We start from the raw sequence: 17233 nt of genomic DNA, 5'->3' as shown, positions 1-17233 counted from the left end.
AGTATCACAGTCACACTTCACAATTGGCAAACTAACCTCCAGGGGTGAGGAGATGGGACAAGTCCAGACCAAGCTAAAAGGCAACCTGTCCTCAAAAACCAGATGGGAGTTCCCACTGTGGCTCAGCAGGTTAAGGACTTGACACTGTCTCTGTGAGGATACGGGTTCGATGCCTGGCCTCAGTGGGTTAAGGATCCATTGTTGCCACAGGTTGTGGGGTAGGTCACAGTTGTGGCTTGGATACAGTGTTGCCATGTCTGTGGCATAGGCCTCAGCTGCAGCTCTGATTCGGATTCGACCCCTAGCCTGGGAACCTCCATAGGCCGAGGGTGTGGATGTAAAAACACAAAACAAACAAACAAACCGGTGAAGGCTGCTGTTAAATAACTTTAATGGTTGATGGGGGAGTCACAAGGGAGGTGCGTTCCTCCCAAAGCTCTTCAGTGCCATCCTCAAAGCTAGTTAGTGCAGGGAGGAAGGGCGGGGTTGCTTCCAGTTTTCTCCCAGGAAGGGTTTAGGGGATCCCAGCCAGCCCTGGGAATGAGTCCCTCAGCACCATGGCAACCACAGGTTAAGAGGGGCTTCTGCTCCCCCTCCGCAGCCTACCCCCAGTCCAGCAGAGGAAAGGGAGGCCCAGCTGGCCAACCTGCTCCAAACAGCGCCGAATCCAGAGTCCAGCCGTGCACAGATCATCTCCACCTCTGGCCAGATCCTGGTGCCAGCACCCTCCTCTCTCACACTGGTGACTGGAGCCAAGTGTGGGGCGGGCCTTGGCTGCAGAGACCTCTGGACCGTGGGGGCCGCTGCGAGGGGAGAGGGGCAACCGAGCGAGAAGCCCCAGGGGAGTGGTCTGGCGGGACAGCATCCAGGGAGAACGTTCGGGGTCTCCCCCAGGAATGGGAATGGGTCCGGGCCGGGGTGGGGGCCGCTGAAGCAGGCGAGCAGGGGCCAGGCAGGGCAGGCTGGTCTGTAAACATTGCTAGCCAGGGCGGGGGCGGCTCCAGCCTCGCGCCCTCCCGCTGAGCCAGGATGTCTGTCACGGCTGCGATGTCATCTAGCGGCTCAATAGCTGTGGCACCAGGAAGGGATTGAGGGGAGGGGGCTAGTCAGAGCTTAGGCCCCAGGCCTCCTCAGCCCTGAGCATCACCTGTCACTATAATAAGAGGAAAGCAAAGCCTGGATCTCAGCCGAGATTGCATTATCCTGCAGGAGCAGCCCCTCACCTGGGCCCCCTGGAGCCACAGGTTCTGATAAGACTATGGGACATGGAGGGGACCGGGTGGCAGGGAGAGGGGGGTGGGCAGGAGGGGGTAAAGAAATGAGAAAGAGGAGGAGAATGAAAGCAGTGCCAGGCAGGCGAAGGGCCAGAGGAAGAGACAGGAATCCGCATACAGAAAGGGAAACAGAAAAGAAGAAATTAGGGGAAAAATCCATGAAATGACTCTGGTTCTGTGGGGATTTGTTTTGAACTTTGGTGGAAGCGGTTTTAAGAAGAGTTGAGAAAGAGAAAGGAAGACTGGGTGGAACTAGGGCCCCAGAGTTCTGCCTTGGCCCAAAGTATGCTTTCTCTCTGTTTCCATTATCTGGGTTCCCTTGAAGTCCCCGACCCCGCTTCCCGTGAGGAGTCCGGAGTGCACATCTACTCACCCATTTCATGGTACAGGGACCCCTGCTTGGCCAGTACTTGGGGTGGTTTCCGGGGAGCAGGGGTTTCAATTTTCATTAGCTCATCACAGCACTGCTTCCACTGGCCTGGAGGGAGAGCACTGATTGGGGTGGGTGGGGGAGGACTGTGACAGGGCCAGGCCCCCCTCTCCCCTCCTGCATTCCCTTCCACACTTTCTCGAAATAGAGGCTTCTGGTAAAAATGACAAGCCCCAATCCTACCCAAAGGCTCGAGCCAGGCTCCTCCTCTTACTCATGTCAAAGAAAAGCTGCCACAGAGCCTCCATCCAGCTCTGCAGGGCTCCCCGACTCTCTGCCTGAAGGGTGTGTGTCACCTCGTCCTCCCCATACTGGTTACTGATGCTCAGGGTGAAAGGCCGGCCCGCTGCCTGGTCCAGCTCCCCTGCCCGGACTCGCGTCTCCTGCAGGAGAAAGATGGGGTCTCTTTACACCGTCAGCTTGGTCACAGTCAGCAGTGACATCAGGCAGACTTGGTCATCCCTGCCTTAGAAGGAGGAGTTTGCGGGGCTTTCACTAAGCCCTCTCATTTGCCTCCTACTGACCAGATGGGAAGAAATGGCAGGAAAGCACTGGGATGAGACAGGTGGTCCTCAGCCAGGGAAAGAGGAGCAGATGGAAACAGAGAAAGAGGGGCCGAGCAGGCAGGGGAACGCTGAGGCCTGAGGGCCCTCCATACTTCTGTAACAGTCAGCAGCAACGCCAGCAGAAGGGCTGAGAAACAAAGGGGGTCCTTGGGAGAGGAAACCAGGGAAGGTGAAGGAGGTGCAGGTTGGTGTCCGAGGAGAAAGATGGAAGGAGGCTGAGAAGTCCTGAACTGGCTAGAGGGCCCTTTCTGAGGCTCGGCGGGGGTGGAGGTTGGTGAGTAGAAGGGATGGTCATTTTCCAGTGATGCTTGGAGAGAATACGGTCCCCTCAGCATCCCTGACCCAGAAGCTGGGTGTGGTGCTCTTCAGAGCAGGAGGCTGGCTTTGATCTCTCTGTGCCCACCCTCCTGGGGCCTGAAGGAGAGGCTCCCAAACCCTGGCACCTGGTGGCTTCACCACCAGGGACTCATCACCTTGTTGATCCCAATAGTAAACAGCGGCTCTTCCCCAGTGTCTGTGTCTTCAGGTTGCCGGTAACAGAAGAGGTTTGTGCCTTTCAGGACTCCATGCACTCGCACCCAGTCCTGCAGCTCCCCAGCTTGCTGCATAAATGACTCAAGGTTTCCTAGGGGACTAGCACCCCCAACACCCTTCTCCCCAGCCCCCCACAGAGAAGCTGCTCCTGTCTGCCCCCCTCCTGCCTGCTCCTCCTCCTGTCTTGCCATATCCCTCCTTCCTCCATCCAAATCTCGCCTTCTCAGTAGTTCTTTGATCCCTAGGTCATCCAGGTCTCCTCTGCCTTTTCCCCGTCCCCTTCCACTCCTCAGGGCCCCTCACCTGCACCCTGAGGGGACCACTCGCTGTAGGCTGAGTCATGCAGAGAGGCTGAGCCACCAGGCGGCAACACACGCTACCATAAAGGGGCAGCCAGGCAGGGTTCTCCTCTGGGGGAGGAGGAAGTGCAGGGTGAGGATGGGGAATGTGAAGGGGACCATCCAGCGGCCCCTCTTCTCACCATCCGGCAGCCTCCACGTACATACATACTCACCCGGACTGGCGAGGGTGAGGTCATGTGTGCGGAACCCATCCTGCACCTCGGCCAGGGTGAGCGTGGTGTGAGCCAGGAGGTGGTAACGGGGACCGCTGTGGGACAGAGAAGCGGGAAGCAGCCAGTGAGGGCCGTGCTGCAGGGCAGGAGTTCTCAGCCCGGGGGAGGTGGGGGGGGGGTATGCCCATTGCTCAGGCCCCCTACAGAAAACTAGCTTGCCTCCCCCACAGGGGTGGGAGCAGACATCTACTGCACTCCTGCTAAGTGCGGGTTCTGTGCTTGTAATATGTTATCCTGGAGTTCCATTCGTTGTGGCTCAGCAGAAAAGAATCTGACTAGCATCCATGAGGACGCGGGTTCAATCCCTGGCCTCGCTCAGTGGGTTAAGGATCCTGTGTTGCCGTGAGCTGCGGTGTGGGTCTCAGATGTGGCTCAGATCTGGCGTTGCTGTGGCTGTGGCCTAGGCTGGCAGCTACAGCTCTAATTGGACCCCTAGCCTGGGAACTTCCATATGCTGCGAGTGTGGACCTAAAAAGATTTTAAAAAATAAAAGGAAAGGAAAGGAAACATGTTATCCCGCTGTATTCCCACAACAGTCCTGTGAGGTTGGTGGCATCCTTTAGTTATTAGATGAGGCAGCTTTCGGCTTAATGAGGTTAAGAAATCTACCCAAAATATAGCTTAGCTGGTGGAGTTGGAATTCAAATTTATGTCTGTCTCCAAAATCAGCACTCTGTTCATTACCCACAAGGGTCTCAAACTGCTCATCAGAGGCCCTGTGGTTCCACTTGGTGCCTCCAGGTACTTGTAGATGCCATCACAGGACCCAGGCTACCCTGCTTCAACCAGGGCACACTGTTCTAGCAACATGAGATGTATTAGCTGCTGCAAAAAAGTGAAGACCCGGGAGCCTAGCTCTTCCTGCATTCCTGTTGGTCTTCTCATCTGCCTTGGGCCCAGCCCTGAGGTACAGGCGGCAGTGCCTCCCAGCTACGTAGCCACCGCTCATTCACATCTGCCTGTGTGTCCTGGGAGCAGTGAGGAATAGGTTCTGCACACTCAGCACAGGGCAGAGGTCACCTGAGGGCAGTGGAGGAATGTGGGGCCTTACCCCACAGCGGGGGTGGGGAGCAGGATGGGACTGCTCCCTGACCCCCCTGCCATCTCCAGCGATGCCCGAACACGCCTCCCTGAGGAGCGACCCAGGGAGCTGCTGAGTTTGGTGGCCAGCCTCTTGGGCGCTCCAGCCAGGGCTCCCTCCTCTTCCACGCAGGCCCCATACAGCTCCAGTCGAAGTTCGAAGTCTGGCCCTGCCTCGGCACTACAGGGATGGGATGAAGAAAGCAGGATGGTCCAGGGGAAGGCTGGGGGCTGGGGAGGAGGGTGGATGTGGCGCAAGCACAGGGCACACGGGGATGTCTCCCGTCCGCTGGCACCCCCCAGAGCAGCGGAGACAGGCGGGAGCCCCAGGGATGAGGTCCTCACAAGAGCACGTTGCTCTGAAAGGAGACATCTGTGAGGGTCCTGTCCACCAGGACCATCTCCGTGTCCTGGATGTGCTCCCCGATCTGCAGCAGCAAGAACACAGCCCAGCGGTGCAGGTCTAGGGACGGAGGACAGAACGGGTAAAGGTGTGCCCCACAGGGGCCTCCCATCTCAGGGCCCCTCCCTTCAGTTGGTCCCAGCATGTATGGAACTCACCGCCTTTGTTCTTGAAATATTCTGTGTCCTTCCACATGAGTGGGATCCGCAGGTCTAAGGGGCAGAGGGGTAGGAACGGAGGTTGAGACGGGGCAGGAGATCTTGTCGTTGGGCAAGGAGTGCCAACAGCTGGGGTACTTGTGCTTCTTACCAGAAATGCAGACCCGGCCGCGGCAGGGGGAGCGTTCAGAGGGTGGCCCACTGTCAGAAGGCCTGTGGGCAAATCACAACATCCTAGAGACACTGTTCTCTCTGGCTCTGGTTCCCAAGGGCTCTAGGACACCCCTGCCCAGGGCCCAGTCACCAGATCCCAGCCTGGCTGATAGGGCAGAGCTGAGACACTGTTAGAGAGAGTTGTCAACTGAACCCACGAGTCACTGGGCTTGGGAATGCTAGAGGCACTAAGTTCACACACAGTAAAGCTTGGGCCACCCCCCACAAGCACCCTCCCTGACCACCTGCCCAGACCCTGCCAGGGACAAGAGGGGCTTGAGGAGACAGGTGCCCAGAGAGAGGCTCCCTTTCAAGGACTCTTCTCCATTAATCCCCAGGCTTGCAGGATTTTGCAGGCTCTCTCGTTTTTTCTTGTTGTTTTTGTTTCTTTGTTTTTTGACTTTTCTGGGGCCGCATCCATGGCATATGGAGGTTCCCTGGCTAGGGGTTGAATCGGAGCTGTAGCTGCCAGACTTTGCCACAGCCACAGCAATGCGGGATCCGAGCCGTGTCTGTGACCTACACCACAGCTCACGGCAACGCCAGATCCTTAACCCACTGAGCAAGGCCAGGGATTGAACCCGAAACCTCATGGTTCCTAGTCAGATTCATTAGCCACTGAGCCACAACGGGAACTCCAAGTCTCTCTTTTTAACAATAAAGGAGGCTACTTGTCTCCACCATCTCATCACTTTGATAAAAGAGGGTACTGGCAGCCAGAAAATCAAGAACCTCAGTATGGAGCATTTGTGTTCCATTTGCCACGAACCTCTCTCTGTCCTCCCCTGAGCTTTGATTTCCCCTCTATCCTCCTGGCTAATGGGCCAAACCTTCCCAGTGGCCCGAGTTCCCCAGTCCCCCCACTGAAGGGGGGGACATCCACCTTCCTCCCCTCCCCACCCATCCTTAGGACCCAATTGAGCAAGTATCCCTCTCCTCAGGTGATGGCCAGCTTAGCTATACTAATTCATGATTCATCACAGTGAAATTAGTGACTAACTGATGTGGCACTGACGGCAGTGTGTTTGGCTGCCAGGGACTTGGGGTGTACTTCACATCCCACTCTGTGTGTGGGCCCTGTGTGTGGGCCCTCTGTGTGTGACCCATTGGGCAGGGCAGAGCCTTCAATGGTCCCCTCTCACAAGATAGAAAAGTCATAGTAGGAGCTGTCCCCATGCCTGCTGGCCCTTCCTTCAACTTTATGGAGCAGCAACTGAAGCTTTCCTCCTTCCCCTGGTGTCTTCCTGGGTGAGCTCTGGAGGGCTCCTGGCAGCCTCTTCTTGTGTCAGCCTTCCCGGCTGAGCTGGGATGGACACTCTGCCAGTGAGGGGCCCGGACCTTCTCGGCACTCAGCCTTGTGGGGCCAAGCAGGCTACTTTGCCACAAGCCAGTTTTCAAAATGACCAGTTTATCAAAAATGGCCAGTTCTCAGAATAATCAATTTTCCAAATATTTTCTCCCACGTTGTAGTTTTACCAGAGCCATCGCCTCAACCATTTCACTGCAGATTTGTCAGATCAGCAGAGTCTATGGTCAGGGTAGGCTGGGCTTCACATCTAAGAGGTGAGTCTGTTTAGAATGCACAGTCTAATTACGTGGATGGGTAGGCGTTCCCTTATTATGTTTTTTATTTCCCTTCCCAATCCCTACCTCGGATGAGGCAAACCCCAGGTACAGTGAACTGTTGTCAGTTACAATAAATTGGCCATTTAGCAGATTGGCCATTCGGTAAACTAGCTTGGAGGAAACTAGGTTTCCAGAAGCCAGGCAGCCCGCCTCATTAGATCACAGGCAGGGCTTTGCAGATTAGGGCTTTTGCATTACTAGCCCTCAGACTGCCAGCCTTTCACCAGACACACTGCTTTCCTGAGCTCAGCCCTAGCAATTCACTAGCACACCTCTGAGCAGCACACTGTGGTGGCAGGACGCCAAGGTGTCTTCCAGGCCCGTGGTAAGTCTTCATGAAGAAGCCAGCTTCAGGGCAGTCCATGTACACACTGCACTGCTACCCCCCATAAAGCCTCGCCTCCCCCCTTGCTCACCGCCGGCCTGTCTTCCCCAGCACCTGCGCCTCCTTGCGCCGCTGAAGCTCGCCCATGTAGCTGAGGATGCGGCTGTTGCACACCAGCAGGCTCTTGGTGGCCTCCAGAGCCTGCTCTCGCTGGGAGCAGGCTGCCAGCAGCTTACAGGCCCCTTCCCTCATCCGGATCTCATGGTCTAGCTTTCTCTGCAACTCTGTGTCCTAGCCGGAGTCGGGAGAAGGATGAGAAGGACATGTCAGTCAGGGGACAGGCTGGAGCACCCTTCAATCCCCAAGTGGGCTGTCACCTACTAGAAAGTGAAAGGAACGTGTTTAAGGCAAGAGTTGAGTCTCAGCTTCAGCTGCCCAGGATTAAGCAGAGAAGCATTGTAAAAAATATAGATGCCCTCTGGGAGTATAATTTTTTTCAGCCTCTTTCGAGTGCAATTTGGGAAAATCTGTGAAACCTACAAATTCACATGTCCTTTAATCCAGCTAGCCAATGTCTAGGAGTTTATCCTAAAGATATAGTTACACTTGTGGGCAGAACCATATTTATTGCAGCATCATTTTAAACACAATATTAAAAGTCCTTTGGAGTTCTCTTGTGGCACTGCATTGCCACTGCAGCAGTCTGGATCACTGCTGTGGCGCAGGTTTGCTCCCTGGCCTAGGAACTTCCACATGGTGCAGGTGCAGCCAAAAACATTAAAAATTAAATTAGAATGTTAAAAAGTCCTTCAATAGGGTATTGGTTAAATAAGTTATAGGCTGTCTATACCACAGAACATAGAATATTGCAGACATTAAAGAGTAAGGTAGATGTGCAAAAATGAAAAAATCTTCAAAATATATGAAGTGAGATAAAGTAGAACAGTATTATAGCATGCTACCATTTATGCAAAAAATAGATATAGATAGATATAGATATCTCCTTAGATATGCATAAAATAGTAGTAGTTGTAGCTCTGGGAGCCAGAAATGGAAAACCAATTTATGATACTTTGTATAATACTCTTCTTTACTATGGCCCTGTTAGAAATTGTTACCTTTTAAAAAATTAAATCTTCTGAGTTTAAAAAAAAAATCACCAGGCCTCACCTCAAACTAGCAGAATAAGAATCTCTAAGACAGGGGCATTTGCCTTTTTCGGAAAATTCTCCAAGGGACTCTGAGGTGCAACCCAGGCTGAGAATGACCACAGATAGTAAAGTCCATCCTGGTCTACCCCAAAGATTCGCAAGATGAGAGAGAACATCTAGTTGGGAAGGGGTCAGTGGAGAAGGAGCATACTACCTGCTGTGTTTGCTCATGCTGAACAGAATGCACTACACACCCCAAATCTGGGGACCTGCTGGCCCCCTTGAGTTTGGGAGGTGGGGACAGAGGCAAGGGATGGGGATGGGGAGGCAGGTGAAGCAGGAGGTCAGGAAGGAGGAGCTGAGCAGGCACTCAGCACAATGCCCAGCCTATGGTGTACATGAATGGTGGAGGTGTTTATTTTAACGACGCTATTTCAGCCCCAGTAGCATTCACTTAGTAACACTGGAGCCTCCCTCTGTGGTCCAAGTCTCCACATCTGGGAGGTGAGATATGCAGGCATTAATGGCTGCGCCTTAAGTGCCAGGTCATGGCACAAACACACTCACAGCAAACAGACCCTATTTGCTCCTGGATGAGGTGATGGGGAAGGCTTCAGAGAGGACTAACCCTGTTGGTAGGAATCAGAAGGCAAGCTCAGTGGAGCCACCGGGTTGGAAGAGGAATGTGAATGTGACTGTGGGAAACTAAAACCTGTCTTCTCCCACACACCAGCACTCTTCCACACTGTGCCCTTGCTTCCGTCCCTGGTGAGTCAAGTCTCCAAAACCTGAGCACCCTAAATCCCTGCTTCCGGGAATTGCCTTGCCCAGCCTTCCTGCAGATTCTTCCTTCCCTACATGGGCTGGACCAGACTGTCATCACCCCTCACCTCACACCACTCTCACTATCCACGTTTCCCTTCCTGACCCTTCAGAAATAGGCTTCCTGGGCCCTAATCCCCTCTCCACCAGGCAGCCCTCTCAGACTACACAACTGCCCCCACCCCCACCGTGCCTGCCTGCCCCGGGGTCCCACTTTGCTGCTTGCCAACCCCCATCCCATTCTGCATCCAGCTTCTGCCACAAACACCCCAGACAGGTGTGGGGGGTTGGGGCCAAGCGGCGTCCTCAAGCCCCCTGCTGACTAGCCTCTGGGTCCCGGCCCCAGCACTCACGGATCCTTCCCTAGCCCTGTCCATGGCACGTGCGGCGCGACGCAGGCAGTGCGCTGTCCGGAGCCGCCCGGGTGGCCCGGGAGCAGCCCCGCCCCCGCCCAAGGCGCTCGGGCGCCGGTGACATCAGCTCCCAACTGCCGCGAGAGTGGCCAAGGGGCTCCGAAGCGCAGGCAGTCCCTCCGTCCCTCAGTGCGCCTGGCCGGCTAGGCTTGGGCTGCGCGAACCACAGAGCTGCGGAGGGACGGCACCTCCAGGAGCACTGGCCTCGCCCAGGAAAGGGCTCCAGGCTCCGGAGCTGCCGGAGGCCAGGAGCCCCCTCTGTGTGGCGGTTACCCTCCAAGGTGGCTCCTTGGCTGGGAGCATGCGGGAAGGGGAGAGTGTATACACTGGAGTAAGGGGCTGCAGAGAAGTCGCTGTGTCCAGCGTGGACGAGCTGGATTCCGAGTGCGGACACCCTGGCTACCACCCCCTCCCTGTCCCCCAACCCGGTCAGAATCCACTCCCCCAGCCCCAGGGTGGAAGATGCTCTAGAAACCTCCCACCCTTGGACAGAGTCGGGAATCCTGACTCAGGCTCAGGTTCCCTGAGTTTCACCCCCATCTCCCTACCACAGGGAGAGCTCCATGTCACCCCCTCCCCACCGCACACCCTCCCTCCCCAGGCAGGCAGTGTTTTCACTGGACTCTCCTGGGAAGGAGCCTTGGATGTCAGGTTGGATGTCAGCCGACCTGGGTCAGGGCCCAAGGGGCTGAAAGAGGATGAGTCATGGGCAGAAGCCCCAGAACACATTAGGCTGCTCTAGGCATCCTTTCCAGTCCCTCCCACTCTCTTCTGCATCTGACCTTCCTGCTTTGGTTCTCATCACCTTCTGTTCTCTTTAGAATCTCCACAAGGGCTAAGTTCAAATCCTAGCTTAGGAACTTGACTAACTAAACTCTGGAGCCTCAGTTTGTAAATTGCCAGTGGGGGGGGGGGTTAATTCCACTTCCTTCATAGCACTATTTGAGAACTACTAACCTCTGCGTGGGCCCAGCACTCCCACCTCCCCTTTACTTGCAGCTTAAGTTGCCTCTTCCAGAGACTCTTCTTAGATTTACACTTCCATGACTACCTTTCTTGCTAACCCCGAAAGATCAATGGGATGGGGGTTGGGGAACTGCTGAGGTTCATGGAGAAAGAACACAGCTCCTTCAACCAGCCCACGGCTGAACAAGAGATGAAATAAAATCTAAGCCCCTGCCTCTGTGCCAAAACTTGGGCAGAGCTCCTATGAAGAAAAATTATAGAGAAGGTGTGGGATACAGAATATAAACATTTGCATACCTAGACCAGCCATGTCCAATAAGATCTTCTGCAATGATGAAATGTTCAGTAGCCATCTAGTGCTTGAGATGTGGCTAGAGTAATTAAGGAACTAAACTTTTTATTTTATCTCATTGTAATTAACTAAATTTTAAATTTAAATAGCCACATGTAACTAGTAACATGGCTGGTGCAGAGGGCCAGGGGAGGCAAATAGCTTTTATCTCATGTACCAACACAGGACAATAGGTAGTGTCAGAATCTTAATGGGCTCCTCGGGCACCTTTCTGCATTTCAGAAAAAAAATTACACTTTCCAGACAAACAAATTAGATAAAGGTGCCCCCTCCTTACCAGGCCAGGATTCCCACCGCTACCCAGTGTCCTTATGAAAGGACACAACCTGCAAAACCTATGCCAAGGCTGTGCTGAGAAAGACTGTGAGGCCACACTTGGTGTTGTTGGTGAAGAGTGCCATGATTGACTAGTAATGTCTACCATGAGCTAGGGAGTGGGACCAGGGTGAGGGTGCGACACCTGTGCCATAAATTGCTTTTCTGAGCTAGACTCTGACCTCCCTCAGCAGCAACCCCCTGCCAGGTCCAAGCAGTCACTTCCACAGCTTCCTCTACCTTGCCCATCTCAGTAGATGACCAATGACCACGCTGCCCAGCTGCTTGGCTACACACCTGGGAATCATCCTGGAGTCCTCTCTTTGCCTCACCCTCATGTCCAATCCATCAGCAAGTGGATCTACCACATCATTTGAAATCCACCCCCTTCTCCCTATTGCCACATAAGCATTTAATCCACATAACCAGGTCCACTTCCCTAAAGATACGACCTCCTAGCTGGCGCTCTTCCTCTACTTCTCTTGCCAGCCTTCCTCTCTCCGACCCCTGCCTGGCCTATTCACCTTAAACACAACAGCCCCTGCAGTTCCTGCTGTGGTGCAACAGGAATCAGGAATCAGCGGCAGGGCGCTGGGACGCAGGTTCAATCCCTGCCCCACACAGTGGGTTAAAGGCAGATCCATTGTTGCCACAGCTGCGGTGTAGGTTGCAACTGTGGCTCCAATCTGATCCCTTGCCCTAGAATTCCAGGCACCATGGGGTGGCCAAAAAGAAAAATAAATAAATAAATAAACACAACAGCCACCATTTTAAAGCATTGGATGAGCTGTTCCCTGTTTAAAACCCTTCCATGGGCCAACATCACACTTAAAGTCCCCCTGTCATGGCCCTGAAAGCCCTGCATAATCTGGCCCCTGCCTATCAGCTTGACCCCAACTACTATGTTTTAGCCACATTGGCTCTATCTTTCCCAAATATACACCATCATTTTCATTAAGGGCATTTGCCCTTGCTCTGCCCTCTGCTGGAAAGCCCTTCCTCCAGACTTCACAAATCTTCACATCCTTCTGGTCACAGCTCAGAGATCCCAGAGGCCTTCCCTGACTCCGTCATAATAATGCTGCCTCCCCTACCCGATGTTTATTGATCCCACCTGTGAACTTATGCATGTTTATTGTCTGTTCTCTCAATAGAATGGACCCTTCCGTTTGGTTCACTGAAGTATCCCAAGATCTAGAAAGGAGCTTGGCATATAGTAGGTGTTCAACTAATGTGATTAGGAATAAAGAAATGAATAAGCAGCCCTGCCATCTTCAGGCCCAGAGAATCCTTACATCCCAACCCAGACTCCTCGTCCCCTTCGGTGGTGAGGTCAGATCCTTTCCACAAACCTCTCTCTTCCCATACCTAATAAACTCCTCTCTTCTTTCTATACCTAAAAGGAGCCCTCCGCCACCTCAGCACAAGCATCCACACCCACCCACAGAGCCACCAGAAAGAAGCATAAAGACCCTGTTGCCCCCTAATTGGCATAACTGAGCCTGGGTCCATACATAGCACCCAACGAAGGACATGCAGAACCACCTGTCCCTCTCCCCATTTGGGGCAGGCCCGGCTCCCACTCAGCCCAGCAGGAATGCACAGGGCAGAGGCTGGGGCTGGGGGGCTGTGGAGGAGGTGAACTCCAGGGGCGGGGGCGTTACCTCCAGGCTGAGCGCCATCTGCCGGATGTAGAGCATATTCAGGTCCTCCAGGATGTGCAATCTGTCCTGCATCTCTGTGCCCCCCGGGTGCCCCTTCCCCTGTTGGCCCCTCCAGAGGGGTGGGGTGAGCAAGCACCACGCTGCCCCACACTCCCTCCTCCTGCTGATCCCCTGGTCTTGAAAGAGGTGGGCAGTTCTTGGGCAGAGGGCAGAAGGCAGAGGCAGCCCCTTTCCCTCTTACGCTCCCGTTAGACCCCTCTGGCTGCGGTGACAAACTTTCCTTGCCTACCGCTGTTCCAGGGCCCTGGTGGGAGCCAGGCATGGGAGGAAAGGAAAGCGAGGTGAGGATGAGCAGGGTCCCCGGCGAGGAGGCCAGCTGCAGCGGGGGCTCTGGGCACAGAGTGTCCAGTCTTGCTTTGGTGGCAGCTGTTCTCCCAGCTGTGGAAGAAAAAGGCTCTTTCATTCCGACTCTGGCCCCTCCCCAGCCCCCGCCCACACCCCTGGCCTGGCGGACAGAGAATCTGTGTGCGGGTAGGGCGTGAGGGGCAGGCACAACTGGACGGGGGCAGGGAGGGGACACTTCATGCAGGTTCATGGGGTTTGTCAGGAGATTGGAGCTTTTCGGAAGGAGTTCTGGCTTAGTTTGAGGAAGAAAAGGGATAGAAGTGAGGCCTTGAGTGAGCCCAGGGAATGGGACAGAGGGGTAAATGCAGCCCCACCCCCAGAGCCACCTCTTCCAACTAGGGGCCCCCAGCCAGCCAGCCCCACCCCGGGTTCACAATTACCTCGCTTTTCCAGGAGAAGAGAGGAGAGGGAGGGAGAAAGGCAGGGGTGTGCCTGGCTGCTGCTGCCCCCGCTCCCCTCTGCGGGCCCCTTCCCTTCCAGACAGGAAACCAGCCCCGATTCCCAGCCAGCTGCAGCTTTGCCACCGCCCCCCACCCCCACCAACTCCAGGCCCACGGAGTCACACTCGACTCAGCCGGGGCCCAACGGCTCCGCCCCGGCTCCTCCGGGGGCGGCCCCAACTCACAGGCCCCTCCTCCTGGTCCCCGGGCCTCGCCCCTCACTTCTCCCACACTGGCCCCACACGGCGTGGCTGGCACCGGACCTGACAGAGGCCCTCTCCCCCAGGCCCGCTAGCCTCTGAGTCAGTCAGAGAAGGCCGGGGACACTGGGACATGGCTGTGAAAGAGCTTTTGTTCTGGGGCAGGCTGTGGGGGAAAGATCAGAAGCCAGGCCTGGAATCCCAGCCGGAGGAGTGAGAAAGTCCCCCTCACTTAACCCTTTCCAGGCCCCGCGGGGAAGGAGAGCTAACCTTGGGGAGCTATTTGCCCGCTAAGTCCTAGCTCACCCTCACAACTTTCAGCCCTGCCCAGCTTCCTTAGGGAGGTACGGGGTGGGGGGACGCTCAGACCTGGGCAATGTGTAGAGTGGTAGAGTGATGGACTCCTCTAAAGCCCCAGGAAAGGAGGCTGAAAGTTTGAGCGTGGGAAATCATCCCAAATCGTTAATAAGGAACCCTCTCACTGCCGACTCCCTCAGCCGCAGAGGAGCAGTTGGGGAGGGTTTCGGTGAAGAGGCTGGCCCTGGCCAAGAAGTCGAGATTGTCCATGAAGGCTGTCCCAGATGCGGCTGGAGGCCGGGGAAGGAGTGGGCGCCCGGACCAGGAGTCAGAGCTGTGAGAGCCCGCCCAGTTGCACATCGCCCTTTGCTCCAGAACCCCGGGAGGGGCCGGGGTCCAGGCACATTTTGGGAATCGAGCCTAGAGCCCCTTAAATTGAAGGCAACCTGAAGTTTTTCCAGGCAGAGGCAAATCACCCCAAGTGGGCCAGGGAATGTCTGGGGGGGGCACGGTCCGATGAACGAGCAGATGGCCCGCGCCTGAGTTTTAAAGTCAACAACCACTAGTTTCTACCCGACCCGCGGCATCTCCGCCCCTAGGCGCGCGAGGGCTCGGGCGGGGGCGGGAAGCCCAGGCAGCCGGGGCTACCGGAGCCCAGGGAGAAGGCAAGGGCGCGAGTCTCTCACCTCGGGTGGGTCGCTGAAGAGGCTGAGTCGGAAACGGCCGCGTTTGAACTCCATCTCCAGGGCGGAGCCCCTGGCCACGGTGACCCGGCTCCGGTGGTTTCGGGAGAACATGCTCGCGGCCCCGCGCCTTTGCCTACCCTCTGCACTCCCCGCTCCGCCCGGCTCTGCTTTGTCCCGTCGACTTCTGTCCCTAGGCGCCCGCCAGCTTGTTCGGTCGGGAATCTCCCACCTCCCGGTTCCCAAACTCCGCCCCCGGAGACGACACCTGGGTCGGGCTGGGCGCGGCACCCTCCACCCCCCTCCAAAGGCCGGGCCCGCCGGGCCAGTCCTGGGCGCCAACCAGGCCTGGCCCGAAAGCCAGGGCACCCCCACACCTAGCGAGCACTGCGGGGGCGCGTCACCCCTTCCGGCCCTGCTAGCCGGCGCCTCACCTGGGCAAGGGGCGGGCCCAGAGAGGCCCCGCCCCACCTGCCGCCCCCACCGGGCTCGCCAGATTCCCAGCGCCCGGAAAATCCCGCCGCCCAGGGATCACCGCCAGGCACACTGCCGCTCCAGCCCGGCCCTGTCACCGCGCCCATTCTCACCCCTAAGCTGCTTCTGAGGAGACAGTTTCAACTTCTTACAGTCCCAAATGTCCCTTCTTTGCCCCCCTCCCAAGTCCCCCCCCCCCGTCCCTTATTGGTCACAATTCACGGGGCAGTGCTTAAGCACTTGTTCTGTCAACTGTTTCAGCTTCAGTTTTCTCACCTGTTCGATGGGGATACAGTAATTACCTCCATTCCTCAGTGCCGCTATGAGGATTACATATGAGAATGAGTGTAAAATGCCCAGCATAGTGCCTGGCACAGGACAAGCGCCCCACAAGTGGAACCAGGAAGAAAAAATCAGGTGCAGCACCCTTGTGCCCTTGGATAGGGCACGAGCGACCTCAACGCCCTGGGCCAAACGTTAAGTACCTTAAGAGGGTGAGGATATTACCCTCTTAGACCTCAATATGGCCTCTCAGTTACTTTGCTGGGTGGCTGATACTTCGTTAGGAGTGTTAGCTTCTGCAAAAAAAAAGGGGGGGAGCTCTCAACACCAGCCCCCAGCCTCATTGGAGAGAAGGAAATGGCAGAGAATTAGTTTGCCAACCACAAATGAAGTCTCCCTGGGCTCATTCATATCTAGAGCCAGAAAATATCAGCCTAGAGCTTTAGAGAGGTCAGGTTAAAACTGCCTGCTATAAATGAGGTCCTGCTGTATAGCACAGGGAACTATATCAAATCACTTGTGATAGAACATGATAGAAGATAATATGAGAAAAAAAGTATGTATATGTATAGCTGATTGCTTTGCTATATAGCAGAAATTGACAGAACATTGTAAATCAATTTTAAAATATTTTTAGGAGTTCCTGTCGTGGCGCAGTGATTAACGAATCCGACTAGGAACCATGAGGTTGCGGGTTCGGTCCCTGCCCTTGCTCAGTGGGTTAACGAACGATCCAGCATTCCTGTGAGCTGCGGTGTAGGTTGCAGACGTGGCTCGGATCCCGCGTTGCTGTGGCTCTGGCGTAGGCCAGGGGCTGCAGCTCCGATTGGACCCCTAGCCTGGGAACCTCCATATGCCGCGGGAGTGGCCCAAAGAAATAGAAAAAAAAATTTTTTTTTAATTGTCTGCTATGGCAAGAGTTCCCTTCGTGGCTCAGTGGTTAACGAACCTCAAGGATCCATGAGGAGGCGGGTTCAATCCCTGGCCCCGCTCAGTGGGTTAAGGATCTGGCATTGCCGTGAGCTGTGGTGTAGGTCGCAGAGGCAGCTTGGATCCTGCGTTGCTTTGGCTGTGGGGTAGGCTGGCAGCTATAGCTTCCATTCGACTCCTAGCCTGGGAAACTCCATATGCTGCAAGTGTGGCCCTAAAATAGCCAAAAAAAAAAAAAAAAAAAAAAAAGCCTGCTATGGCAAATTACTCAACATTCTCTTAGAAGACCTGATTTAAAATTGCTTCAGGCAGATGTTTGCCCACTTGCATCTCTCACAAGTGTCCTATCTTAATAAATCTGTTTTTTCCCTATCAGTGGTACCAAGCCCGACTAGTATCCATGAGGATGAGAGTTTGATACCTGACCTCATTCAGTGGGTTAAGGATCTGGCATTGCCATGAGATATGGTGTAGGTCACAGATGCAGCTTAGATTCCATGTTGCTGTGACTGTGGCATAGGCTGGCAGCTGTAACTCCCATTTGACCCCTAGCCTGGGAACTTCCATATGCCCTGAGTGCTGCCCTAAAAAGGCAAAGAAAAACCCAAAAACTGGAGTTCCCGTCGAGGCGCAGTGGTTAACGAATCCGACTAGGA

The 17233-nt window shown here is 55.2% G+C and overlaps 1 protein-coding gene across 7 annotated transcripts; it reads right to left on the bottom strand.

Moving 5' to 3' along the window:
• RTKN (rhotekin) lies at nt 368–15441 on the bottom strand. Of its 7 annotated transcripts, none has more exons than XM_021087344.1 (13): nt 14895–15016; nt 12867–13304; nt 7275–7474; nt 5171–5232; nt 5020–5073; nt 4804–4921; nt 4430–4639; nt 3319–3413; nt 3108–3214; nt 2744–2872; nt 1919–2087; nt 1648–1752; nt 368–1069 (listed from the first exon to the last, which is right to left on the bottom strand). In XM_021087344.1, the coding sequence occupies exons 2-13, from the start codon at nt 12936–12938 to the stop codon at nt 735–737; spliced, it is 1656 nt and encodes a 551-aa protein (XP_020943003.1). In that variant the 5' UTR covers nt 12939–13304; nt 14895–15016; the 3' UTR covers nt 368–734. The 7 variants fall into 7 exon arrangements, with proteins under 7 accessions (XP_020943003.1, XP_020943007.1, XP_020943002.1 ...); XM_021087348.1 differs by having other exon boundaries at nt 13156–13304; nt 14895–15010; XM_021087343.1 differs by lacking the exon at nt 14895–15016 and adding an exon at nt 13652–13862.

This window comes from Sus scrofa, chromosome 3, assembly GCF_000003025.6.
Source record: "Sus scrofa isolate TJ Tabasco breed Duroc chromosome 3, Sscrofa11.1, whole genome shotgun sequence".
Classification (NCBI taxonomy): Eukaryota; Metazoa; Chordata; class Mammalia; order Artiodactyla; family Suidae; genus Sus; species Sus scrofa.
Note: the sequence above shows the minus strand (reverse complement) of the source record. Positions and strands in the feature narration are given on the sequence as shown.

Coding starts and splice junctions, on each gene's coding strand:
- RTKN (XM_021087341.1), bottom strand. CDS start 15,005: ATGTTCTCCCGAAACCACCGGAGCCGGGTCACCGTGGCCAGGGGCTCC. Junction 5,233..7,274: donor CTGGGGAAGACAGGCCGGCG/GTGAGCAAGGGG, acceptor ATTTGCCCACAG/GCCTTCTGACAGTGGGCCAC. Junction 5,074..5,170: donor CGGCCGGGTCTGCATTTCTG/GTAAGAAGCACA, acceptor TCTGCCCCTTAG/ACCTGCGGATCCCACTCATG.